The 27,041-nt window shown below is 39.3% G+C and overlaps 1 protein-coding gene and 1 long non-coding RNA gene across 17 annotated transcripts in view; one reads left to right on the top strand and one right to left on the bottom strand.

Moving 5' to 3' along the window:
* NFX1 (nuclear transcription factor, X-box binding 1) overlaps positions 1-8,672 on the top strand; it is a 65,402-nt gene extending 56,730 nt beyond the window's left edge. For 11 of the 15 annotated variants that reach the window (XR_002423277.2, XM_065052227.1, XM_065052225.1 and 8 more), the window contains 2 exons: positions 3,311-3,412; positions 4,911-8,672. Coding sequence is in view for 12 of the 15 variants with exons in the window: in XM_065052227.1 (XP_064908299.1) it covers positions 3,311-3,412; positions 4,911-4,986 (178 nt within the window). In the remaining 3 variants the exon portion in view is untranslated. Of the gene's footprint in view, positions 1-215; positions 394-3,310; positions 3,413-4,910 lie in introns of those variants that run through there. The other 4 variants (XR_002423278.2, XM_021298069.2, XM_021298073.2 and 1 more) reach the window with 3 other exon arrangements.
* Positions 4-27,041, bottom strand: LOC110364485 (uncharacterized). Of its 2 annotated transcripts, none has more exons than XR_002423280.2 (4): positions 26,930-27,041; positions 25,917-26,195; positions 24,677-24,826; positions 4-2,539 (listed from the first exon to the last, which is right to left on the bottom strand). It is a non-coding gene; the product is annotated as an uncharacterized LOC110364485 (long non-coding RNA). The 2 variants fall into 2 exon arrangements; XR_002423279.2 differs by having other exon boundaries at positions 26,978-27,034.

Genomic DNA, 27,041 nt, shown 5'->3' with positions numbered 1-27,041 from the left:
ATATTTTTGCGAGGCTGTTTTCCACTCATCTTGGCAATAACCTTTTGTCTTATTGCCATCAGCTAGATTTGATAGATGGATTGAAGATAATAAATATCATGAAGGTTTACAAAAATTAATTACTGAGTTGAGAAGCTATAATTAAATTTAGACCTTCTTTGAAAATATCTGGTATTGGAACTTATTTCTCCTCTCTCTATCTGAACCTGCCACAGAGTATACTCCCTCTTTAGTTAATGGACAAAGTGGAAGCTGGAATTACTGCAAATTTAAGGCATTTTTAAGCAAAACTGGTAATATTTGGAGAAGACCCGCAGAAGGCAATTATTAGAGAAGGAAGTGAAGGGAATATAGCCGTTGGAAAAGCCAGGTGATTGCACTGGAGACATAGTATGGGAAGGCTTCCCAGATCAGGTATTAAGGCTTCCTTGCTTCTGCTGCACACTGAGCAGCATATTTAATTTAGCACTGTCAAATTGTGGTTCTTTGACAACCAGTTGTTTTCAACTGTAGATATTGACTGTAGTTATAAAACAAACAGTAACCTTCCGTGCTACTAGAGTGCCATGAGCTGCTCCTGAGCCTGTTCATGGGTTGGTAGCTTAGCGACAATCTTGATTTCTTCCAAGAGAGATGCAACACTACTTTGGTACCCCTTTCTGTTTCCATGAAACAATTTAAGATACTCATTTCATTTCTAGTAAAGGAAGGTGAGAAAAGATATTATATTGGAAAAGGCTTATTTTAGAAAAAGAAGTAGATGTGGTTGGGGTTTGGAATGAGAAATTAGATGACTATGCTTTAAAGATAAAGATGTATCTTGCGTCTTGAGAATGGGAGGTCTTCCCCTGTGGTTTTAGAAGAGATTGCACACTTTGTCCTTCCCTTGCGTTGGTCAGGCAACAGTGTACTGTGCAGAACACACATGCTGCTATTGGATCTCTGCCACTCTTATAGACACTGAGTGGTCTACTAAGAATCATAGAATCATTTTGGTTGGAAGAGATCCTCAGGATCATTGAGTCCAACCATAACCTAACTCTAACACTAAACCATGTCCGTAAGAACCTCATCTATATGCCTTTTAAACATCTCCAGAGATGCCTAGCAGTGTTTCTTATTTCAGCGGATTAATCCAAAGCTGCTTTTTATTGGTTTTGTATTTGCCCCTTCTTAAAGGCATAGAAAGCATTGAAGCCGCAGACAAGTGATAGCTCAGTTTCAAGGATGATATTTTTGATTATTTCACAGTAGTTTCTTCAAGTCCAGGGGCTAGAAGTCACCAGAAAGTCCAAATGGTTTGATTCATTTTGTTTCATCCTGTTCTCGGTATTCCCTACAGATTTCTATTATGGGCTCCTCAGAGTATGGATAATTCAAAATGATGCTAGGCAAAGAGACCACTCTTCCTTTTTGAAATATCTAGAAGCAAACAAACACCACAAATCTGCTTTGTCCTCAGTCCCTGCCTCCATAATCATTACACCACCTCAGTAAGAGCTGATCATATTAGCTTCATTAGAATCACTAACGTACAGCATTGCCAATGTCTAACCACATAAAGAGCATTCCCAGTATTGACCATCAAGGTTGATCTGAATTACAGTTCTGGTATTGTTTGAAGTGTAAGTCTCTGAGTGAATCTTTGCAAGTGCCCTTCTCTGTGCTTCCCTGTTGGTCATTGCAGTCACCATCTTTTGAGCAGTTGCAATACCAGATTCCTTCTGAACCAGGTTCAAAGGTAATGTCCAGACTGGTATGGTGAAAAGGGGAAGGCTTTCCTCTCCAAGTCAACACATGCACTTGACTGTACCTGTCAGTGTTTTGAGTCTTTTAGTCATTTTAATTTTTTCCTCCTATGAATAACTGTGGTGCTTATAACCTGTTAATGGGTGTCTGCTAGTTGTCATGTAGTGACCAGTATTTAAGCAACTCGTATGGGCTTGAGACATCCTGGAGCTGTTTTTGTGAACAGTCATCCCTGTAAGACCCATCCTTTTCCTGCTCCTTGCAGGAGCATGAATAGGGTATGTCTCTCCTCACAAACAAGAGGGCTTTTCAAGAAGGTTTCAGAGTCTCTGCACATTATTCTCGCTGAGAAAACCACATCCTGCCATAGTCTCATCAAGGTGTTCTCTATTATTCTTCACGTAGGATTTTGTTTTCTTTTAATGAGGTCAGTCTAGAGACAGTTGAGTGATTATCTAGTTGAAGGCTACACAAGACCAGCAGGAATGAAGACCTGAAGAAATTAAAACCCCTGTAGTTACATGGAACACCCTTATCAGATCATGGCAGCTGCATCACAGAAGGCAAAAACTGTACAGTCCAGTCGCAGAGTTGCTCTGAGGAAACAGACTTATTCTTTGGCTTCTTTAAGTTTTTCTGGACACATTTCAGTACTTGATCTCCAGGTACGAGGTCATTTTACTTAACAAGTTAACTGTCTCTGCAGCCTTTCTGGTATCTGGAATAACTTTCACTTCCAATTTGACAGAAGTTCTGATGACATCCCGAAGGTACTCTATTGCATTAAGCACTTTAAAAAAAAAAAAGATGAATAAAATAAACGAGGAGGAAACATTATTTAGTGGTTGACACAGAATCATAGAATTGTTTAGGTTGGAAAAGACCCTTAAGACCATTGAGTCCAACTGTTAACCTAACACTATGAAGTCTACCACTAAACCGTGTTCCTAAGCACCATGACTAAATATCTTTTAAACACCTTCAGGATAGTGACTCAGTTGCTTCCCTGGGCAGCCTCTTCCGGTGCTTTGATAACTCTTCCGGTGAAGACAATTTTCCTAATATCCAATATAAACCATTCAGATAGAAATACAAAAGCAATCCAATTTAGTGTACCAGAAGTAGTTGGGTCTTAAAACGTCAGTAGCTTAGGTTTAGAGGAAAGTGCAAGATGGGTAAGAAATTTACTTTGACAAGGTTTAAGAATTTTAATTTATTCAGCTTATTTGCCCCAGAGGCAAATCTTGCATTTTTGGTATTTTAACAGTTGGTCATGTTGTACACTTCATAGTAGAAGTGAGCTGTGCACTTCACATGCAGGAAGGAAGGAGTCTGGGCACCAGCATTCAAATCTTGTAATCTGCTTCTGCATCTTGTATAGACAGCAATCAAGAGACATTTAGAATACTGTATATCTTGTTCTTTGTAATGAAAATGGGCTCTTCACACTATTGGTCTCAGTGGTTGGAAAACTGAATATTTTAATAGGTGATTTAAGTATGCAAATATGACACCAGAATTTCCTCTTGAAGGGCAAATAACCTTTCTTTTATTTATCTAGAGGGAAATCCATTTGTCCAAGCAATACCTTAACTTCTGTGCTAGATAAAGAGTTGCAGAGCAGGCCTCCACCTCCTATTCCTCATTACAAACAAACAGATAGGTAAGGAATTTGTTTATAAAACAGTATTCTCAATTTTGTGCTGAGTTACCCGAGTGTTTATGAGCTTCAACTTTATATTCTCTGTTGCATTGTTTTCACAACCCACACACAGCTTTGGAGCTAGCAGCCTGCATTATTTTTTTTTTTTTTTCCACAGAAGTAAACCAGAAATGAAGTGCTAAGAAAATGTAGGATTTGCTATGTGGCATAGGAGTAGTAATGTAACAAATAGTGTGGAGGGTTTTTTTTTCATTTTTTTTAATAAAGATTAGATAGTTGGGAAGAGAACTGTTTTGGAGACTTTGGGATTTTTTTACCTTTAACTGTTCTGTTTAAAAGAGTAATGTCCAAATCATTTTATGCCAGTAAGACAGGTAGTAAATCTATTTTTCTTGTGTAGATACGACTACACAGTTACCTGAAGGTGAACTACCATTTTTCTCAGTGAAAACTACTGCAGATGGGATATATAAGGCTTCTCGGTGAATAGTCTCATAGAACAGCCTTTACTTTGTATGACCTGCCAACTTCAGTTACCTGTTGTCACCTCATAGTTATGAATTATGAATCTCATAGTTATGAATTAAAATAATGGATGGCTTATTCTTTGTTCAAGTTTACTTTTCAAAACTTTTCCACCCAAGTTATTTCCAAATTAGCATTTGAAACTGTGTTCTGTGAAGTATCATTTGCAGAAAGGGAGAGCTTAATTTTGCAGTAGCTTTGGATGTTTAAGGTGCTGCTGGAATACGAAGTAGGCTGTTCTGAGAAGATTTAAATTGTTTCAGAACTAAGCATCTAGAGCAAAACGTGCCAGTAAATGACTGCTCATGATGTAACTCAATGTGAATTTTAAAAAGGTTGTTAGTCCTTATTGACACTCACTTTTGCGGGATTCCTGTCTTCAGTGACCCTAATAAAAGGTGGTTATGTGGCAACACTAAATTTAAAAAGGGTTTTAGCCATTTATTTGTAATTTCTAGAAGTGCTCAATTCTACAAAATCTTCTGCAAAGTCTAATACTGTCTTATAAAAAAAAAAAAAAAATCTTTGCAGTGTTTGAATTTTATATTACCATATTTTTTTTGTTACTCTTGCTTTTAAAAGCGAGCAGATTAGATCAACTCACTTTATTTCTTTCACTCTTTCTTTTAAAAAGGCATGCTGAGCATTTAGTCTTCAGCAAAGTATTGTTTTTGTAATAAATGTTACCAGTAAATGGTATTTTCTGGTAAAATCACAAAACAAATTGTTTCAATTCAGCCACATATTGGTGTACATTAATTTAATAAAGTATATGTTTTTTCCAAAAATCAATTAACAAAGGCTTTCAGGAGCGTTAAGGTACTTCCATTAAAACATAAATTAGAAATGCATGCCATTTACCAATGCAGTGTTCATGTGTACACTGAGACATTATGGGAGTTGGTGATTTAAGTTTACTTTGTATCTTGTTTTTCATGCAAGTAAGTGACATCTGATATTCTTATAATTTCAGAGGTGGTGGAAACAGTGGTTTATCCAAGCCATTAAAAGAAGAGCCGGTAATTGACTACTTTGATGTCCAGGATTGAAATAATTGATATAGAATTATGGTATAAAAGCTTAGAGGTGAAGATACTAAGTTATTGTGTGAGGAGGCTTTTTGGTTATCTGTCAAATGATCAGTTGTTGGGCATATTAATGATTTAACATCTAATGTTAGATGGATTGCGATAATTTAAAAAGTTATGCATTTCTACAGTTTGTGTAACTGCATAATACAGTAGCATAGCTTTTTAAACCTGGGTTTGGTGCAATTTTTTTAATAATGTGCTGTCGGAATGATGTAGATTTCCATTGATGCCTTTAAAGTGAGAGAACTGGTAATCAAATATATTTTTGGCAGTAGTAAGAACAATGATAAATCTCAAAGATTTATTTTGAAATATCTCACCAAACTTATAATGGATCAGAAATAATCTGTATCAAAACACTGATGGAAATATTCTTGATGTGTTTTTGTATTTTATGAGTTAAGTTTTGTGTTAATGTGCTAAATTTGGGGATTTGAGTTACTTTTCTACATGGAAGGAAATAAAAAATTTAGTCGAAGCATGAGTATTTACACTAAATGCCCATTAAGAGCACAGACTTCCTTTGGTATCTGAAGAACCAGGATTTGGGGAAGGTGGGGAATTAAAACTTACTTTACTTTATCTCAAATATGATGTGGGCAGCGGGGGAAGACAAAAAATAAAGGGACCAAAAAAAAAAAACCCCACAGAAAAACCCAACACCAAAACCCCACCAAAAAAAAAAAAACCAACAAAACAAAAAACACCCCCCCCAAACACACCACCATAAAATTATTAATACTTTGTTATTCAAGACCTTGAACAAACTTGGACTTTATATATAGTTTTGGTGTTCTGTTTGGTTTAATTTGCATTTAGGTACACTAGCTTGATGGTCTTCTGGGTTTGGTTTTTTTTTTTGCATGGTTTTGTTGGGGGTTTATAATCTTTTTCTCTACTATGCAAGCTTAAGGTGAATATATGAAGTTTGTTTTAAGTATGTTATGAATTTGGAACAACATTTGTAAAACTTATAAGAACATCTGTCTAAACTGTTTGGTATTGGACCATCTTTGTTTTATGTGAAGTGCCATAAACAAAATGGGATGATGTTTTTAAACAGTGAAGGACACCAAAGTGGTATCATAGATGGTGAATTGTTTCCAGATGACTTAAGGTAGGTGAGTAGGGAGAGGAGATCAGAAGAGGTGGCACAGCTCTGAATATGGCTAATGTCTGTTCACTTGAGGAGGATGTTTTTTGAATGAATAACTTCAGTAAATCTGATGCAATTTCATTTCTTGTTCCTTGTGGCTGCCTACATGTAGTACTAGAGGCAAGTCCCCCGTACAGCGTAAGAGGCTGCTGCTAAAGGAGACTTAGGATAATGAAGAAACTGATCTAGCAGAAGACTTGTCATCTGTTGTCGATTTGTTTTTCAGTCAGCTTACTATGGTGTAGTGTAATATTTGTTGCCAAGAAAATGGAAGTCAGTTATCCGTGCTTAGGTTCACTGAGAGTTAAATGCGACCCTGAGCCTTAACTGTGAAGCATTCTGTGGCTACATTACATCTTGAACAGCTTGTGAAACGTGAAAGAATGAGCAGCAAGCTCACAGAGACTGTATCTGTCCCCCCCAAATGTTTGAAAATAAAAATGCATGCTGTTATTGCTTATTTTTGTAGGAGCTTATTATTTCACATAAAATATTAAGCAGTCTTACATGTTTCTAAACATTTGAAATGCATATGCTTCAGCTAAAACAGTTACCAGAAGGATTCTCAAACCTCAAGAGTGTTCAGGCTTTTAATTTGCATGTAGTGGTTTAAGTTGGTTTTACCTTTTTTGTCTAACATTTTGTGAACAGAAATTAAAAATAAAGTTACATGGCTTGTATTGCCCTAATTTCTTAAGCAAATTAATGTTTGATTCTACAAGGTGTACTGCTTTGCTAAGTTCAGCTGAAAAATAAGTTGCTGAGCATCTTTCTAGAAATGTATTTCTTCAGTCCCTTCATTGTGAGGAGTGTATTGGTTCCAGTGCTTGCAGACAAGTGCCAGCTCAGTGTGGCCAGACAAAATCTAATTCTGGTTTTGAAACTCAGAGCTATTTTAATATAGAATCATAGAATGCTAGGGATTGGAAGGGACCTTGAAAGACCATCTAGTCCAATCCCCCTGCCAGAGCAGGAACACAGGAACTGGCTTTAACATAACAATGTTAACCTTGGTGTGATGCACTTCAGCAGTCAAGTACCAGTTTGCCACTGCTTTTTATAAGAAAACTGAGGTAATATTCAGCTTCTCAAGATGAGTCTAAATTTATTACTGAATCTGTTCATACTGAGAAGTCATAACTCTCATCAGTAAATCTCTTGACTACATGAATGTTAAAATATTCTTCTAGAACTGTGTGTTACATATCTCTAAATTATGGCTTTTGGAGCATATCTGTAGTTATGAAGCAAGTCACATGTACAGAAACATTTATTTTGAAATGCATTTTTACTAGGTTGGTTAAGAACATGATACTATACATTTACCCAGGAAAGTTATACCAAAAATATTGATGTCTTTCCTCCCAGAACACAGTTACATAGCCTTAAGAAGGAACTCGGCAAAGTTTAACAGTGGTGCTCTCTGTTCTGGTTTGCTTTTGCTGTAATTTATCTGTTAACTTTCATATGGAATAGCACTAAAGGCTGTAGTTTTGATATCTGTGATAACTCGTCTTCATATTGCACATGTGGCTCATGGAAATATTTTTCAAATAGCTATTTTGTAAATCTGAGCTGGCCTTTATCATTTATCTAACAGAAAAATTAGTGGATAAAAGAAATCTTTGCATCAGTGAAGTCAGTGGCAAAAATCCTATTGGCATCACTGGAACCAAGACTTAAGCTTTGATATGCTACTCATTTTCTACATCCCTAATAATACTATTGTTTCTTGTAAATTTATTTGAAAAAAGGACTGTGCAATAAGCATCTTTTGAAATTAATTGTGATGTCTGTTGAAATTCATGCAACTTCATGAAGTGCTTTTAAAATTGTGTATAAAATAGGCAGTACTTTGGCATTTGGGCTGTGCTATTACCTGTCTATATTGTTTAACATGTTTAAAGTGGTCTGAATATTCAGTGCTTTGGTTTAACCTAAAATTGTGTAAGATGCCTGAGTAGACTTCAATACCAGTGTTTCTGTGGCAGTTCTGTACAGTATCTGCCGCATAATGAATTGAGCAAAGTAAAATTGTTTTAAAACACTTAAATTATTTGTTGAAAGTCTTCTATTTTTTCAAGTTACTGGTATAAAACTACTTTCTTTAGAAACATGAAACAAATCCAAGTTGGAACTTCAGTGCTTTGGAACTGTTTGCAAGCTTTGTCTTGGCATTCCAAAGTTAAAAGATATCACAGAGAAACAATAAAGATTTAAATGGAAGTCTGGGGAGACCTTTTTGTTGAATTTTGAAATATGGGGTGTGATTTCTTGGATTTTAAGTGATTTTTAAATGAATGCTCTATGGAGAATGAAGCAAGTAAAGAGGGACTCCCCAGGAAATTGAGATTAAGGATTATCTACTACCTTACCAGGATTCGGAAGTACAGGACAGATGACTATCTGAATAGAAATGTACATTATCTGAAAAACCCTTTACTATGTCAGCTTAAATGCTACTTGGCAATAAAATGTATTATTTTGACTCATTGTCCCTTCATTGTTGTTTGCCCACTGTTGCAATAGTGACTGTAAAGAGGAGTGGTATGGAGCCAGGGGGCTGGAGGAACTGAGGACTAATGTCACTTAAAAGTCCTATTGGCATTAGATTTAACAAATACAGGATTACAGATTGGGGGGATGGGTGAAGCTTTGCCAAGACAGTTTGGTATATGGCAGGGAGGCTCAAAAAGCAAACAGTCTGAAAATCAGAAGTTGGAAACGATTTAAACTGCTTCCTCCTGAAACTTTTGTAATACCAAGCGATGCATATCCAATGGCAAAAGCCACAGAAATGAAGAACAGCAGCAAAAAGTTACCTAACTGACCTAAAATTTCAGGTGGAGTGCAGGATGACTCACAGAAATTCAAGAAATGATCTGAGATTGAAGAGTTCTTCAAAGACAGCTGAAAACCTTTTGTCATACTACCTCAACTGCCAGTAAGTTTGGACTTTTTTTTTCAGGATATTTTGGAGGATGAAGATGGCATGTTGCAGATGCATAAATATTGCAAAACACATCTTAATTGGAAATCTCCATCTGAAAAAAAAATCTTGCAATTCAAGACTGTTATTGACTAGAAGGTGACCAAACATGTCATCATTACCAGTGTGTGCAAATGGCAGCAGAAAAGACAAATCAATTTTGCTTTCTGTTCACTCACCTCGTCCATGTTTGGAAATAGTCATTTGAATTATGACGTGGTCACAACAGTCCCCTACTAGGTTTAAAAAAAAAAAAATATATATATATATATATATATATATAAAATATGCTTAGATACTGCTGTTCAAATAATGTTGTTTTCTGAGTGTTTTAGACTTCATAGATGCTGAATTCCCAGCAGAAGCCTTGCTATTTAACAAATGCTGTTCTCATCCTTTATTAAGATCCTGGATTCTGAAGATGGTTAATGAGCAAATTTTTTTCTATATACTTGTTATTTAACCATGGACCATTGTGACAGAGACATTAGAAAAGGTATCTTTAGAAACGCTGTGTTTTGTATGCTCCTGAGCTCTAGACCAGGTTTCTTAGTCTTTGCTATGTCAGGATTTCTGGAGGAAGTAGTGTAGCTTCTTGAGCAGAGGGAAGGAGACAATGTTGCTGCTATCCTGGGAGAAGCCAGGTCCTACAAGGATCCTGTGGATCCTTTGCTGTTAACAGGACCACGTTGCAGGTAACAGCATGTGGATCCTTTTAGCTTGCAGCCAAGGGATAGGCGAGTGTGCCTTTATGTACACTGGGTGTACACTTTGTGTACAATGGGTGAAATCTGCTGCTGAGTATGCAGAATATTCTAGAGTAGGGCTGTGGTACAGTCTAGACTTAGGTCTTGTTCTGCCACCCCATCAGCTACTGTTTTTTTAAGTCAAGGTGTCCAATTTTGCACTTCTATGGAAAATACAGGCCTCTTTCACAATAGAAAATGTGTTTTGCCACTGACAGACTTTTTCAGAGCACAGACCAAGACATAACATCTTTCTAGTGTTTCAGGCAATCCTCTGTAAATTAGTTTAGACTCCCTCATTGTATGGCCTGCTGTTGCCTGCTCTTCCCAGTGAGAGGAAGGAGGGGAAAAACATGACTGTTGTGTGGATATCTGCTTTGCTTGCCCCTCACAACTTTATTTTCTGTGAAATCATGTCCAGGAACTGCCACCTAGTAAATGATTTAGCTTTCTACTGGATCTAATGTGTGCTTATTCCAATGTCCAGTCTTTTTGCTACATCCATATTTATTCTCTTCAAGTATAGGGAATTTATTCCAGTCAAAGTACTAGAGGGCTTCATTTGTAAGTAGCTGTAAGAAACCAAACTAAAAATCATGATCACTGTAAAGAAAAACTCCTCTTAATATAACACTATATAGTAGGTAGGAACAAAAAGGCTGTCTCTTTCAAAATTGTGTATGTAGTGTAAGCTTACATGTTTTACTAGAGAGCATTTTTTATAAATCTGAGTTCTAGGAAATAAAAGACTGTGGTAAAAACAGTAGTGAAATGTGTTTGACAGTTACCTATCAAACAATACAGGTAGGATGGTATATTCTGTCCATTCAAGGCACCTAGAGAGCTTAACTTTTTTTCTAACAGGCAATTTAAGAGATTTCAGAATTTACTGCTTACCCAATAAGTTAGATTCATCTTAATGGATATTAATCAATGCTGTTTCAGGAAGCATTAATTAAAATCTTCAGTCAGTGCAGTAACTCCTGGGGTAAGTACTGATTTAGGTTGGTGTTTAAATTCCGTATGTTGGCATCAAATAAATAGATGTCAAAGTATATGTTTGTGTGACTGCTTAGGAAAGCCAGTTCACCTTCAAAGGCTTATGCAATTCTAATTATATTATATTGAAGTCAGCAGTGATTAAACAGGTATTGCATTGATGTCACTGAAATAGCAATGAAATAACTCATTAATGAATTTTTATTTAAGGTGTATTTCTGGTAACTGTATTAGGCATTTAAGGAATGCTACATCTTACCTGCTAGGTTATGTCTAAGTACTTACTAAGTAATGTAAGTAATGTTTTACAAAGAAATAGCTGATAAAGTTCCATATGAAATCAATGAAATTTTTTAACCCGTGGCTCTCCCATTTTTCCAGTCCTGCCTATGAGAAATTATTTTAGTCTTCAGCCTAAATCTACACAAAGCCATGCACATGAAACAGAATAACTCCAGTGCAACTGTAGAGGTTGGAGCCCATTGTCTAGACAACAGCTTTGTGTAAAAAGACCTCTGGGGCAGGGGGTCCTGGTGGGCAGCAAGTTGAATGTGTGTTAGTGCACCCTTGTGGCTGAGGCAGTCAGCTGCCTACTGTGCTGTGTCGGTGAGCACGAAGAGAGGAAGTTGACAGAAATGAGACAGATCACTGCTTTCAGCATTTGAGGGATGGCTTCTGTAGTACTGGGTCCAGCTGTGGCCTCCCCAGTATGAGAAAAGCCTGACTGGACTGAATCAAACTGAGGACTACCAAGCTGGTCAGGAGGCAGGAGTATGTGACCTGCATGGAGAGGCTGAAGGCACTGGATTTGTTCAGGCTCAAAGAGAGAATAAGAGATCTTATTGCTGTTCACAACTACCTAATGGGAGGGTATAGAGAAGACAGCGCCGGAGTGTGCTGTAGAAGGAAGAGAGGAAATAGACATAAATTGAAACATGAGAAACTATGACTTGAAAAATAAAAAATAACTTTTACCATGAGGGTGGTGAAATGCAGGATGAGTTTGCACAGAAATGTTGTAGAATCTTTCATGAAGACTTTAAAAACTTAACTAGATGAAGTCCTGAGCAACCTTCTCTAACTGGACACGTTTGGAGCAGGCAACTGGACATCAACTCCCTGAGGTCCCTTCCAACCAATATGATCCTACAATTCATGGTCAATTTAAACAAGCTATACTCTTAACTCGGTTTTGTCCTTGAGCTTTAACAGTTCTTTTTCTACATAGCTGGACTCAGATAATGACTGGGGCTTTTCATTCCAGAGTTCCTAGAAGATTGTAATAGAGCTGGCAATCTTCTGTCATAAGGGTGCCAAACACATGGAGAATGCTAGAAGGGTATGGGGAAGATTTATTTTTTTGTTCTTGAAGACATAAAGGTAGCAAGGAAGGTAGCATATGTAGATGCTAGCACTATAGATGAATGACACTGGAAACTAGGCTGGAGCCGTATGCCTTGTGCTGTTGAGCTTGGCTTCCCAAGGACAGGTCTAGGGGCATAAGACAGCCAGGAAGCAGCAGGTTTGGCTAAGATATGGGAGGAAGAAAGCAGAGGGACTAACATGTGGTGGGGAACAAAGGCTCACCCTAGCAGCCCAGGTGTGAATTCCCCTAGCATGCCTCAGGGTCATGATGTACTCAGAGAAGGTAGAGGCATGGAATGCAGAAAATGTTGCTCAGGCATTTTCTGCTAAAAGGGCAGAAAATCGGGCTCTGGGATAAGACATGGGTGGAAAGAGTCTCACAGTGATGGCAAAAGATAGCAAAGCAGGACAAAATGAGGAAAGGGACATGTACACTCAACAGTATTTCTGAGCATATTGCAACCAGCTATACTCTTCAAAAAGAAATAGAGCTGGCCCAGGCATTTGGTAAGTGTAAGCAGATCATTCCAGTGGCACACTGAGGGACAAAGTTGCTTGAAAATAAGAATGGGAGATTTAGCAAATATGAGCTAATGACTGTAGACTGTGATCAAAGGAGAAACAGGTGGGTTATACCTGGAATTCATGGTTGCATCAAAGCTCACAGGTGAAGAAGTTTTGCATGGCAGGCAATGGGGGGTAGGTGTGAGACTGAGAAGGTCTGTTTCTCCAGGCTCTTTACATTATGTTTGTTACATTTTCACAAAGCAATGCTGGTGAAACCTCCCTCCCCTGCCAAATGTGGGGTGGACCTTCAACCCGAATTTGGCCTGCTTCAAAGGGTGAGCAAAGTCACAGAAGAGTGGATGGGAATACAAATACACTGAAGACCTGGGAGATCTGAGAAGTTCACTTTGCAGTGGGCACCCTGACAGATTAGCCCAAGAGATAGTGCACAACATGCTTGTTGGGTTAAGTATCAGAAGGCTTCTAGGTCTAAGGCAGACAGAGTGCCAGGTAATAGCATGGAGTTAAAACCAATTGAGGAAAAAAAAATCACTCGGTTCTATGACGATTTGCCGCTAATAGGGAAAGATAAATCGTCCTTAAGACCAATAAGTATTAAATGCACCAGTGAATTCTGGTTGATCACCACTTGTCCTCTAACTAACTGTAGGTATAAATTCTGTTGTTTTCTATTCTGTTCTTGCAGAGCAACCAGAGATGATAGATTGGATTCTTTGTTATGGTCTGTGAAATACTGTTTGTTTGGCTAAGCATCTTCAGTGATTGTTCCTGTGGTTGCAGAACCTGGCTTACAAAGTATATTAACATTTTGACTACTACTGATAAACCTCATGTGATTTTAATCTATTGAGATTCAAGTTACAAGACTGGGCACAGTACTTGCTCAACAGCTTGTGCAGTCTTCAAAGCAGATGAGTCTGATGCTAGAATGTACAAATTCAAAAGAATTGCTTGTGTCACACATTGTCCTAAGGTTGCTTGCATCTTGCAGAACAGTGCAAAGCCCAAATGCTGCCCCAGGAACTGCCACAGTCATCCTGGTAGCTTGGGTACATGGGTCTCTTGGTCAGACTCACAGGATTAGCCTCTTTGCATGGGGCAGGGCTTGCTTGGGGATTTCCTGGTGGCCTGCTAAGACTGGGCATAACCCTCCTGCATGTTCTAACTTGTTCCCCTGCGTGTTTAGGGGTAGGGGGACAACCCTCTTACATTGCTATCATTACTGCTAATATTACATCAACTGAACCATATAAAATCTGTGGACAGTCTATAATACAGTGGTTTTGCAAGAGGGTCACATCACAATCAGTAAGGAAAAATGGGAAAGGTGTACACAGGCCAGTATTTTAGGAAGGAAGAAGACAGCAGTGTACTAACTTGCTTCAGCAGCTAGAATGAGGTCAGACATGAGCCATACATGTGGATAAAGCCCAGCCAGAGAAGGCAAAACAGAGATAAGGTTTTTTCAGTTATGGACAAGAATACATTTGGTGAAGCTGGTATGTTCCAATGAAATTAGCCTGGTATTACCTTGTAGAGGAGTGGGGTTTTGGTTTTGGCTGTGAGAAAGTTAAGTAGAAACAGCAAAGACAGCACAGGGCTGGCCTGGCAGACTACACAGAAAGAGAGAGGGGTATGTCTGAGTCGTTACAGAATAATGGCATGCAGTGGACCGATCTAGAAACAGATATAAATAGAGAATATTCTAGCAGAGAGAAGAAGCAGCAGGTCACACAGGTGGATGTGGGCCGCGAATCCCCTGTCTGCAGCCATACTCTACAGACCACCTCTACTGTTCGGTTTTGATCAAATTTCAGCCCTGTGAAGAAGTCCTATAAAGAAACAAGTTCAGAGCTTGAGCTGTTGACTTTGGGTCAAATGACACTGAGGAGAGCTAAAAAAGCGTTTTTAGCCTTGCAAAAAAGCAGTGGAGTCTACATATTGCAGGAATACCAGAGGACTGGCATAGGCATAACCCTGCACTGAACTCTGGAGGGATCATGTTATAGTCACAGCTGCAACCCTTCTTCCTCTTTTCCCTGCCCTCAGATCAAGGCTGCATCTATTCCCTGACTTTTCCAGGTTTCCCATTCTCTGAACTAGACAGAAGTCACCCATTTCTGTCCATTCATGCCCAAACAAATTGTATGCAGTTATGACAATTTATTCTACCCAGTCTCTTCCTACATAATCTTTCTCATGGGCAGTTTATTTCACATACGTTCAATTTTTCTCTTTTGGTTGTGAAGACAGGTCTTCTTCACAAAGTCTATGTTCAAAGGGGCATCTTGCAGCAGTTTCTCAGTTAACTGAGCAACTTCTGACTCCTTTTTCTGATATGACTTGCGCTGCCTATTTCCTTGACTTTGACAGCATGAACAATCATCTCTGGCTAAGGAGGTATATGGTATCCTTGTTCTAATCCTATGAGAATTATAATGAGATTAATAGATCAGGGTGTATATATATATATATATACACACATATAAATGTATACATGCACACTTTATACAGTATATGAATACTTTATATACATATATATCAGGTAATAAATCCTACAGTAACAGTCATTTTATATATCTAAGCCCGTAATATTGAAAGGAAAAATGTATTTTTACAGGCAACAGAATATCTAGAGTGAGAGTGACATAAGACATTTATTCTCTCCAGGTAAATGTTTTGTATGTAGCAGAGTGATGAGCTGAAATAGTGGCAAGTGCTCTTTACAAGAACACTGTACATCTCTACAGAATTGTAAGATTTTAAGATTAAAGTTTTAACTATATTCTCTATACCTTTAAATTTTGACACCATTTGTCATAGATGTGATTCCCCCCACCACACTCCTACATAAAGGTATAACCAGCTAAAAGTAAGTATATTCTGCAAGTGTGAGTTGTTCTCTTTAGGATGCTGTCTTAAGCGATTGCCAGCCAAAGTATTCTTTTGTCAGTACGGACTGTACCTCCAGGAAGACCTGACTGAGATAATTCTCTGGACATATTCAGGGTGTTTAAAAAAGATGGACCTAATATCAAAGCAGTATATTTCATGATGGCAACGTTATAGTTACACAATTCATTTGTGTCACCTGAGTGCCAGCTGCATTTTCAGAAGTGCCCTTTATGTTCACCGGGACATCTCCCAGTGTTGCACTTGTGGCATTACTGGGAATGACAATCTGTGTGGGCAGTTGTAGAGCTTCCCCGACTCTCACTTTATCAGTAATTGTGTAATATAGTGATTGCAAACTGGGTCCATCTTTCTGAAACACCCTGTATATTAGAATAGAAGAAAAAATTTAAAGTCCCTTTCGCTATGCTCCATTTACATAAAATGAATCTTGTTTCAGATATTTTAAAATAATTGGTAAAGAAACTATTCCTCCCAAAAAACAAACAAACCCTAAAAGATCACTAGGTAGAAGGAAGCATAAATCAAGATAACAGCTGCTTGTTATGTGCAAAAATTGGGATGGCTGTACAGACTTTTAAATCCATGAAGTCTAAGGTTACAGAGGAAGTTACTGGATTTTGTGCAAACTGATGGACTTCAGAAGCCTTTAATTTCCTCCAGGACTGAGTCAATAGTTCTTTATCTGGTTCTGGCATCCAGTCAGTGTTTTCCTACTAGATTAATTGCTCTTTAGTGCCCTGTATTATCTATCTGCAAAATGAGTCTAATACACTTATCTGGTCACCTTATGCCCTTATTAATAGAAAATGGTCTGAGCCATGTTCTTCATTTCCTGGAATAAACACATTTGTGATTCTCCTCTGCACTTGTTTAAATACGCAAGCATCAATTCCAGCATTTTGAATTCTGATTCAAATACTACTTTGTCTTCTGCCACATACCATTATCACCACATCGAAACCTTATTTTTAAGCCCAACCACAACTTCATGTAACTCTTCCTCTAAATTACTGTTTCTCTCCCGAGAAATTTCACTTGTTACTCATTCTACCCATTGGAACACCTCTACTTTTTAATGACATTTTTTCACAATCCTGGCAAACAAATGTTTGCTTTACTGTGCAACAGGAAGCAGATCACATTTCTGCTGATCAAATTTTTGGATGAAAACAGTGTTGATAACACAGGTATGTTTTAGTTACTGCTGAGCAGTGCTTACACAGCATCAAGGCCTTTTCTGCTGCTTAGTCTGCCCCACCAGTGATTAGGCCAAGGGTGCAGAAAGAGCTGGGAGACAACACAGCTGGGACAGCTGACCCCAACTGAACAAAGGGATATTCCACACTATATGATGTCACACACAGCAATAAAATCTGGCCATAGAAGGAGGAAGGGGAAGGATGTTTGGAGTTACGGAGTTTGCCTTCCCAAGTAACTGTTAGCATGATGGAGCCTGGCTTTACTGTAGATGGCTGAAAATCTGCCTTCTGATGGGAGGAGTGAATGAATCCCAAAACAAACCCCTTTGCCTTGGCAAGAGAATGACAGTTTTCATCCATTTTGTGAAAATAGAAGGACAGAGTTGTGTAAGAGGTGGCAGCTTGATCATAAGACCTGCCTTTAGTGGAAAAAAAAGATGTTGGACTGGATGAAGAAAGATACTCAGGGATGGGAGAGAAAAAGCAAGGCTGTCCAGGTAGTGACTGTATGGTCCCAGTCTTAACAGATGTAAAATATATGGGTGTCCACTAATAGTTTTAAAATTGTTACATATAGTTACTTAATACAATAAAGATAATTTCGTTAGGTGCTGTGGATTCAAAAAAACATTCAGTTGATACAAGTAATTTGTAACCTGTTCTTTCCTAATTCTGGCCAAATTTGTCATAGGTGTTTAATTTTGTTAGGCATTAGCAGACTCTTTCATTTCAAATGAAAGAAGTACACAAGTACTGAATACTTAATTTTCTGTGCTGACCATTGATTGAGCTACCTTTTACCGCTAGTAGGCTATTTTTTTTTAACTGCTTAAATCCTTTGCTAGCATTGTCCACTTCGCACACTGGCCTTAACTGGATTCTGTTTCTAGGAGCAAGTTGGTGGGCAGCATAAATTACTTTCTCGTGATTTTGTTCATTAAATTACAGTCAATTTCAGTTAAATCAGCTTTGGTCAATTTATGTCCAGGTCTATATTCCTTACAACTCTGAAGTGATATTTTAAACAAAAAGTGCATTAATTTTATTCTTTCTTCACCCTCTTCTCTGTATTCCATCTACTAACATTAATTGATTTATTCTGTTGGAACATTTAATAAGGTGCCCCAAAGTGTCACTGCTGAAATCAATGATAGTATACCTTGGCAGCTCAGACATATCCATACAGTATCATCTGTCTTTTCTATGCATTGGGGTCAGTTCTGAAAAGCTCTTCTGGGAATCCAAATTCACTAAAACTTGCAGACTCAAACCTATAAGCTACAGAACACTACACATTTTTCCTTTCAAAGTCAATTATTTTTAATAGATCATCACCTAGTAAAGACACAGAAATAATTTCTTTTATTAGTTTCATTGTAGCACACTCTTAGGAATAGTGGAGAGGGTGGTTTCTACTTAGCTACATTAAAAAAAAAAAAAAAAAAAAAAGATAAAAACATAAAAACATGCACATTTTAGCTACCAGTTGAGAACTAATGACCTGGAACTCTTCTGGCTGTTTGCACTGAGGCACCAGACTCTCTATATCCTTGACTTAGTTTGACTTCAGAAAACCACTGCCACATGAGCTGCCTAGCTAGAGAAAACAATGCCCTTCTGTTTATGCTGTAAAAGTTCAAAACTTTAAAAAGGTGAAAAACTTGAAAGTTCAAAATTAAGCATCATTCCCTTTGCTGAGGCCATCTTCTTGGCTGCAAACCAGGTGACATTTCACTAACAGTTACAAGGCTTTGCTCAGCCCCCAGCACTTTCACACAGTTTCCTGACCTTTCATGTAGAAAACAGTTCAAGGCGTAATGTCCTAAATGAAGGTGAAGCTCAAATCAGGACTTGCCTTTGCATTACAGCATAGGCATTTATTCCTGCAAGGCAAAACTGGCTGATGTTGAGAGCTTATCTCTAAAGAAAATCTGTGAGAACAGGTTGTTGTAGAGACACAGACAGCTTTTCTAAAACCATCTCCTAGTCAGTTAGCTTGCAGCATGTAGTCTCTAGATAAGCGTGATCAAAGTCCATGGAGCAGGCACAATCTAGCTTGTTTTCCTGGATTCTACCACAGCTGTGTTTGTCACTGAATTAGTTAGATTATGAAAAAAAAATCTTCTGAAACCTGACTCTCTTTCCCATGCTCTTTGGTCACCAATAGATGCTATTGCAGCCCCAGTTGCCTTACTGCTTCAAATGTGGGTGAAAAATTCCATTTGGTTCTTGGTTGGAAAGATACTGTTTAATCATGTTTTACTTCCTCAGCCTATGCTGATAACCACTGCCCAACTGTATTCCACTGGATGACATTATACAACAACACAGGGACATATGATAAATAAAAAAAAATACACAGAGACTATGTATTCTCAACTATTGTGAAAATTGTGACTTTTAAAAAACAGAAAATCTAATATAGATATGAGGTTTTGCATTTATTTAGTTGAACACAATTATACAAAGGGAAAAAAATATGTTAATTAGTACTTCAGTATCACAAGCCTTATTATAATTTTAGTCAATGATCAAATTTGAACCTGTCATTGTAGCCATTGCAACAGGTTCTAGAAAGGCCTCATTGAGATTAGCAGTTTTCTATCAGTTTGCAAGCTCATGAAGTTGGCTAGCTTTCCCCATACATAAAAGAAATTTGCTCTTTTTATTGAGAATTAATTGGACAGTTTGCTACTAGAGTTCATACACTTTCTGTTTACATTTTTATCTTACAGTCCTCCAATAACTGAAAGACAGCACCTGAGAAAAAACACTGGAAAACTCTGCCTCTAATTGGAATACAAAAACATGAACCTAGCACAATCACCTTATAAGCAAAAAGGGAGATATATTTACAGTTATAGAATTATAGAATCATTTTGGCTGGAAGAGACCCTCAGGGTCATCGAGTCCAACCATAACCTAACCTAACCTAGCTCTAGCACTAAACCACGTCCCTAAGAACCTCATCTAAATGCCTTTTAAACACCTCCAGGGATGGTGACTCCACCACTTCCCTGGGCAGCCTGTTCCAACACCTGACAACCCTCTACATGAAGAATTCTTTCCTAATATCCAATCTAAACCTCCCCTGGCACAACTTGAGGCCATTTCCTCTTGCCCTATCACTTGCTACTTGGGAGAAGCAGCATGCTACAACCTCCTTTCAGGTAGTTGTAGACAGCATGTCTAACCTCCAGGTTAAAAAGCCCCAATTCCCTCAGCTGCTCGTCATCAGACTTGTGCTCCAGGCCCCTCATCAGCTTTGTCACCCTCCTTTGAACTCTCTCTTTCAATGTCCTTCTTATGATGAGGGGCCCAAACTGAACACAGTATTCAAGGTGTGGCCTCACCAGCAGTGAGTACAGGGGCACAATCACTTCTCTAGTCCTGCTGGCCACACTATTCCTGATACAAGCCATGATGCTGTTGGCCTTTTTGGCCACCTGGGCACACTGCTGGCTCATATTCAGCCACCTGTCAATAAACACCCCCAGGTCCTTTTCTGCCAGGCAGCTTTCCAGCCACTCTTCCCCAGGCCTGTAGCACTGCCTGGGGTTGTTGTGATCTAAGTGCAGGACCCAGCACTTGGCCATGTTAAACCTCATACAACTGGCCTTAGCTCAATGATCCAGCCAGTCTAGATCCCTCTGTATGGCCATCTGACCCTCCAGCAGGTCAACACTCCCACCCAATTTGGTGGCATCTGCAAGCTTATTAAGGTTGCACTCAATCCCTTCATACAGATCATTAATAAAGAGAATAAGCAGAACTGAGCCCTGGGGAATACCACTCATGACCGGATTTGACTCCTTTTACCACAACTCTTTGGGCCCAGTCACCCAGCCAGTTCTTTATCCATAGCAGAGTACACTCATCCAGGCCATGAACTGCCAGTTTCTCCAGGATAATGCTGTGGGATAGAGTGTCAAAGGCTTTACTGAAGTCTAAGTACCCAATAACCACAGCCTTTCCCTCATGTACTAGTTGGGTCACCTTGTTATAGAAGGAGATCAGGTTGGTCAAACAGGACCTGCCTTTCATAAACCCATATTGACTGGGCCTGATTGCATGGTTCTCTTGTAAGTGCCATGTGTGTGTATTTTCAACTTGATTTTATCACAGATGTTAGCAGAGAAGCATAGGAAAATCAAAAGGAAGAAAGATAAACTATAACAAACATCTGGGGGGTTAATTTCAGTATTTTAAAGCAATTTATTTATTTTTTTAATGCTCTAGTCATTATCACCTGCAGAATATGTAAAATGGATAATATACTGTATCACTCCTAACCACACCTGTGAAGTCTCTATGTAGGTGAAATATTTTCAGCTGATAGTGATGAACAAGTTAGAAGATATAGTAATGTTCAAATAAGATGAATCCTTGATATTATTTAAAAGGCAAAAAAAATGTCAATTGGCATAATATATGGAGGGAGAGGGAAAAGTGCCATCAGCTGATTCTGACAAATGCTTCAGTCTTTTAAAGAGCCAATTTGTCCTGGTTTTGTTAAAAACAAGACCGGTTCTCTTTTAGTGATTTTTCTTTCAGCTAAGTTCTTCGAGGCGGCTGTACTTCTCTGAGTTTTTAGCCTGCATATTTTTCCTAGAATGCTGTACTCGGTGCTGATAAGAGACCAACGGAATGTGGAAGAAGCTCATGTTTAGATTTATTACTATGGTAGCTAAGAAAGACTGATAAGTTTTCCCACATTCCATTGAGAGAGGGGCGTGTTTGAGGAGGGGTGGATGGAACAGGTGACTAGAACTGACCAACGGAAGTATTCCATCCCATAATCGTCATACCCCCTATATAAGAGGGTGATCACGAGGGTCAAGCTCTCTTCGACCATGGCTGGCATCTAGAGAGGACCCTGTCTGTCTGCCTGTGATCTACAGGCCTCAGGCCCTGCATCCCTGCAACCAGGTTCCAGTTTGCTGTGAAGTCCCACCCATGACTTCCGGGGGCCTGAGCTGCACCTGCTGGAGCCACGCCAGCTCCGCACACCCAGCTCTGCTGCTGGAGTGATGCCAACTCCACATCGAGCACTTGAGATTGGTTTTGTGTATTTTGTATATATTCTCTATTTATTAATAGTATTAGTAAAACCCTTGAAAACTCTCCAACTTGAAGTCTAAGTCTCTCTTCCTTTCCCCTTACCTTTCTTATCATCTTTCCGATCTAAAGTAAGGGGTGATGGGAGGTAAAGGGGATAACAGAGAGCGTCTGCCATGGTTTATTGCCACCTTGCCTTAAACCTTGACACAATTACAAATAATCATGAACTACATTAAGACTATGTTCCTTGGCATTTAATAAAACACATAAGGAATTCAGGTGCCTTTGTCCAGGATGGAAATAGAGAAGACATACTTGTCTGCTAACACTATATGTGCCTTGATTGATTCAACCAAGATCTGATTTACAATTTGCAAAATTTCTTTAATGCTGGTATTTGAGTACCTTCACACATGAAGAATCAGCCTGTTTCCATAGATTCACTGCAGACAGAGCAGAGAAACAGCTAATTTTGCTCATGTCCTCTGAGGCACATCATCCAGCAGACATATTGAAGAACATAACATATAACAGTCAAAAGTTAATGAAAAACAAAAGAAGTGTCTACTTTTAGCATAATAACCTGTTATTTAGAGTACTCCTCCGGGTGGATTATAAACATTTCTTGCCTGAGGGGATTCAACTATGCTATTTCTATGTCGCATAATAATATCTTTAATGAGTATGCAAGAAGCTACTCCTTACCCTTTCTACTGAAACTATAGCACTGTCCAGCAGAGAACTCACTCTGGGGAGTGCATATCTGAAACCAGACAGTGCTGCTGCTCAGTGATGAGGGGTCCTCACTGGGTAGAAGGGACTCCCAGCATTGAGTTAAGCACAGTTTCCCTCCAGAAGAAAAGCAATATAATTCGCTTTTTTCTGCCAAATAGTCCATGTCAGCAGAATAATAAACCACAATTAAAGCAAAGTAGTATTAAAGCAAAAGTAGTACTAACTGCTGTTGTATTATCTTAATATTTTTTCCTGACATACATTTGATAACGTAAAGAACTCTTTACATTTTTATAACATGCTTCTATGTTCTCCTCACTTATTGGGCATTATTAAACTTGTTTCACAATTCATTTAAACTGTGGCATTGATTAACCTGCAGTGCTAATGTTGCGAGTCAGTATCACTGTGTCTGCGTGCGGATGCCATTGAGAGGCACAGGCTATTCATGAGGCATAACTGCTTTAAATATTTCCATGATGAGTGAAGTTTCCCCTCCCCAGTGCATTGGTTTAGCAATGGCACAGAGGAACAGGTGCACGTGAAAAGTATGCTAGTGTACTAAGCAAACATGTTGGTGTTCCTACCTTCATCCTGCAGAGAGGTTTGCACTGCAGTTGTTTTTAGTCAATAACAGTAGTTTATTTAATCACTTCTGTAACTATAAAACTAGCTCCAGCTTGCACTGTGGGGGACTATGGTGGGTCCGTGGATTCCCTGACAGAGGGCATGGGAACAGAAATTAGCCTTGAAGATATGAAGGCCTACCCGTGAGAAAGATGGGAGTAAAGGAGTATCCAGAGATGTTAAGGATGTATTGTGAGAGAGAAGGGAGTAGAAGAGTAACATTGATGATAGCAAAAATAGCCAATGAGATGTTACTGCTGTAACTTGTAACCAATAGTGAAGAGACACATGAATTGGTAAAACTATATAAAAATGCACTTGTGGCAATAAATGGCATCTACTACTTTCATCCTGGAAGAACTTGGTCTATGTCGTTTGTCCGTCTCAACCACGACATTGCACATAGTGTGCAACCAGAAAAATCTACTCTGCATACTCTACCGGTGCATCTCTGCAGTTGTGGCATCTTTTTCACACCACAGTCTCTGAGCTCAAGGTATACATGAAACGCTACGTCAAGTGGACAAGGAACACTGTGTTTGTTCTGTGACATATTGTTAAAGAAAGCACAGAAGTAATGGGAAAGTTAATTCTGCAAGTGATAATAAGCAATGGAACAAGGATGAACAGGAATTAGAGCTTGTAGAGCTCGAAGACAGCAGTGCCACAGCAGTATGTACCACAACAGAAACTTGGCTGATCTTTTTCAGAGGTAGAGATGGCTCTCAGTATGTAAACTAGCTTCATTATACTTTCACATCTCTTAATGTGTTCTGTTGTTTTTGTTGTGTGTTTTTTGTTTATTTGGGTTTTTTTGGAGGGGGGAGCTTGGGGATGGAGCAATTAGTAGAATATTCACCCCCAAATCCTTTCTTGTTAAAGGTCCATCTGGATATATCTGGTTGAATTGGTGGTGTAATTGCTGCATTTCTATCTTGCCAAACAGAAAGATGATGACGGTCCAGAGCTCTGTGTTTTCAGTGAACGTCACAGGCTGAAAGCTTTCCTTTTTTTTTAACAAAACAGTCATGTAATGTTATGATTCCAGCATTGCACTTTTTTTGACACAGATCTATAGAATGTCCTCATCTTATTCTACTTCTGTTCTTTTTCTTTCTTATTCCTAGAAGGGTACCACCAGAGTAGCCTGTCATTAAATGTGGCATGTATCACAACGCTTCTTATCTCATGTTATTTGAAGTGAGTTACTTTTCCCAGTCTCAGGTCCTCATTATGCAAAAACTTTTAAGAGGCTCACAAATGGCAGCTCTCTGATTACAGTGTGTCCTTGTAATGGGTGACAATGCAGAACCCTGTATGAACTTACCATCCTTGCTCCATGGAACTGCACCTCATTTTCATCAAATGGCTCTCCATGGTTATGACAGAGGAAACAGAAGTGAGTTGTAAGAGGAAGCGCTGCCTCTGTTCATTCAGAAGTTGTTTGGGCCAAACCTTCTCTTTCTTTTGCTCTTAGCTATTTTAGACAAAAAGAAAATGTATCAGGTTGAAGTAAAACTGAATACTGCAATTCTAATTTCTCCCCACTAAACCTTTTGTGCATGCAGTATGACACTGTATGTCAGTTTTCATCTTTATCTTACGTGAGTTTCTTTCAATAGATTTCTCAAGACACCAGATGGATGGTACTTAAAAAATGATCAGCTAATTACAATTTTCTCATCAATGCTCATATATGATACCATCCCTCATACACTGCATGCTGTTCAGTCCTTGAAGAAGAAATTGCTATTTTTTGTATATGTCATAAAATTACATTTACTATTCTAATTTATCATTGTATCTAGTTCCTTAGCACCATTAATTTTGATAATAGTCTGTCATAACAAAAGGAGCTTTAACATTAAAAGTGCACCAAAATATCCTTGCCTCTGCAGTTAACATAATTAACATATAGGAAATCCGCTATCACTATCAAAGACATGATTCTTTTTTGAGCTTGGAAAAGAGCACAGTGAGGATGAAGAGACACATCCCCAACACAGAAACTCCTTTTTCATTCAGTTACTGTTCTCTTTACTGCAGTTACACCATGGTTTGAATGGAGGTGGAACTGGAAACCTATACCAGGTATCAAAATGTTACCAAGCCTCTCTCTCTCTGCTTTCCTTGCTGCCCTACCACCTCCACATCTGTCACTTTTGATGGCCGGAACCACTTTCCCCACCCCCTTCTTTGAAGTCCTCTAAGCTGTGGGACAGACGGTACTGTTAGGTAGACATCTTCCATCCCACTGAGGTATGTGACCCACAAACCCATCAGTTCCCTTCCAAAAGCAACAACATGAATTCAGACCAACATGAATAGAGTCTTTCTGCTCCAGCACTTTGCTGGGAAGGTAGCAGAATAGCAGGAGACAAGAAAAAGACTCTCAGCTTCCAAGTCTGTTTTATCTACTTTTGGAGCAGAAATGCCTCCTCTGGTAAGGAAGTTTAAGGTAACCAAGAGCTATAGCTCACCACTAGTGCTACATCACTAATATTAAATTTGATACACTGCTCATCTACTGATTCATAGAATCTGCTTCACTTCAGGTCAGAGCTTACATGCTGACTCCAACCTGAATCAACCTCAGCTGTCCCCTGCAACTCATGGCAGATTTCTGGGAACTATCTTCATCTCCTGGTAGTCCCAAGGCAAACAGTGGACGTTCTTCTCCACTTGTCCAAAATGTGACCCGCAAAGCTCCTGCTTGGGCCTTCTGGATACTGCCATACTTTTTACAGACATGGAGGATCAGAGCCCTACAGTCTGACCCTGGTTTCCTTCGGAAGATAGTTTCTGTCTGCTGAGGTCTGAAGAGCAGCAGCCAGGGCGTCCCAGTGCTGTAAGGATAAATGCAAGGCAAAGTTTAAAAAAGAGAGGAAGAATTTTCTGTGCCCAAACCCCATAGCTGAAGAAGCCCAATGAAATAATCCAGCGTAGCTCCCACACATTCAGACACATGTACACACCCTTCTGGGGCTTATTCCCCAATTGCACTATGTCAACTCACAGGAGACACTTCATAGAATCTTAAATGTCCTGAGTTGCAAGGGACCCATAAGGATCGAGTCCAGCTCCTGTCCCTGCATATGACAACCCCAAAATTCACACCATGTGTCTGAGGGTGTTGTCCAGTCTCTTCTTGAACACTGTCAGGCTTGGGGCTGTGACACCTCTCTGGGGAGCCGGTTCCAGTGCTCCACCACCTGAAGAACCTTTTCCTAATGTCCAACCTAAACCTCCCCCTGGCACACCTTCCTGCCATTCCCTCTCACTGATCGCCAGAGAGAAGAGTTCGATGCCTGCCCCTCCTCCTGCTGTGAGGAAGCTGTAGCCACCAAGAGGTTACCCCTGAGCCTCCTCCAGGCTGAACAAACCAAATGCCTCTTCACACGGCTTCCCCTCCAAACCCTTCACCAACTTTGTAGCCCTCTTCTGGACACTCTCCAGTGGCTTTACATCCTTTTTACCCTGTGGTGCCCAGAACTGCACACAGTGCTCCAGGTGAGACCGCACCAGTGCAGAGCAGAGCAGGCTAATCACCTCCCTCGCCCAGCTGGCTGGACCGACTTACCCCGCCAACGCCTCAGCGCTCCGCGGGAGAACAAAACCTCCCACCCACCTGCCTCAGTTCTGAGCTGAGAAGTTGCGTGTCTGTAAATCAGAGTAGTCATAGCACCCACCCC

The sequence above is a fragment of the Columba livia genome, chromosome 2, assembly GCF_036013475.1.
Source record: "Columba livia isolate bColLiv1 breed racing homer chromosome 2, bColLiv1.pat.W.v2, whole genome shotgun sequence".
Lineage (NCBI taxonomy): Eukaryota > Metazoa > Chordata > Aves > Columbiformes > Columbidae > Columba > Columba livia.
This window is presented reverse-complemented; position numbering and strand designations above follow the sequence as displayed.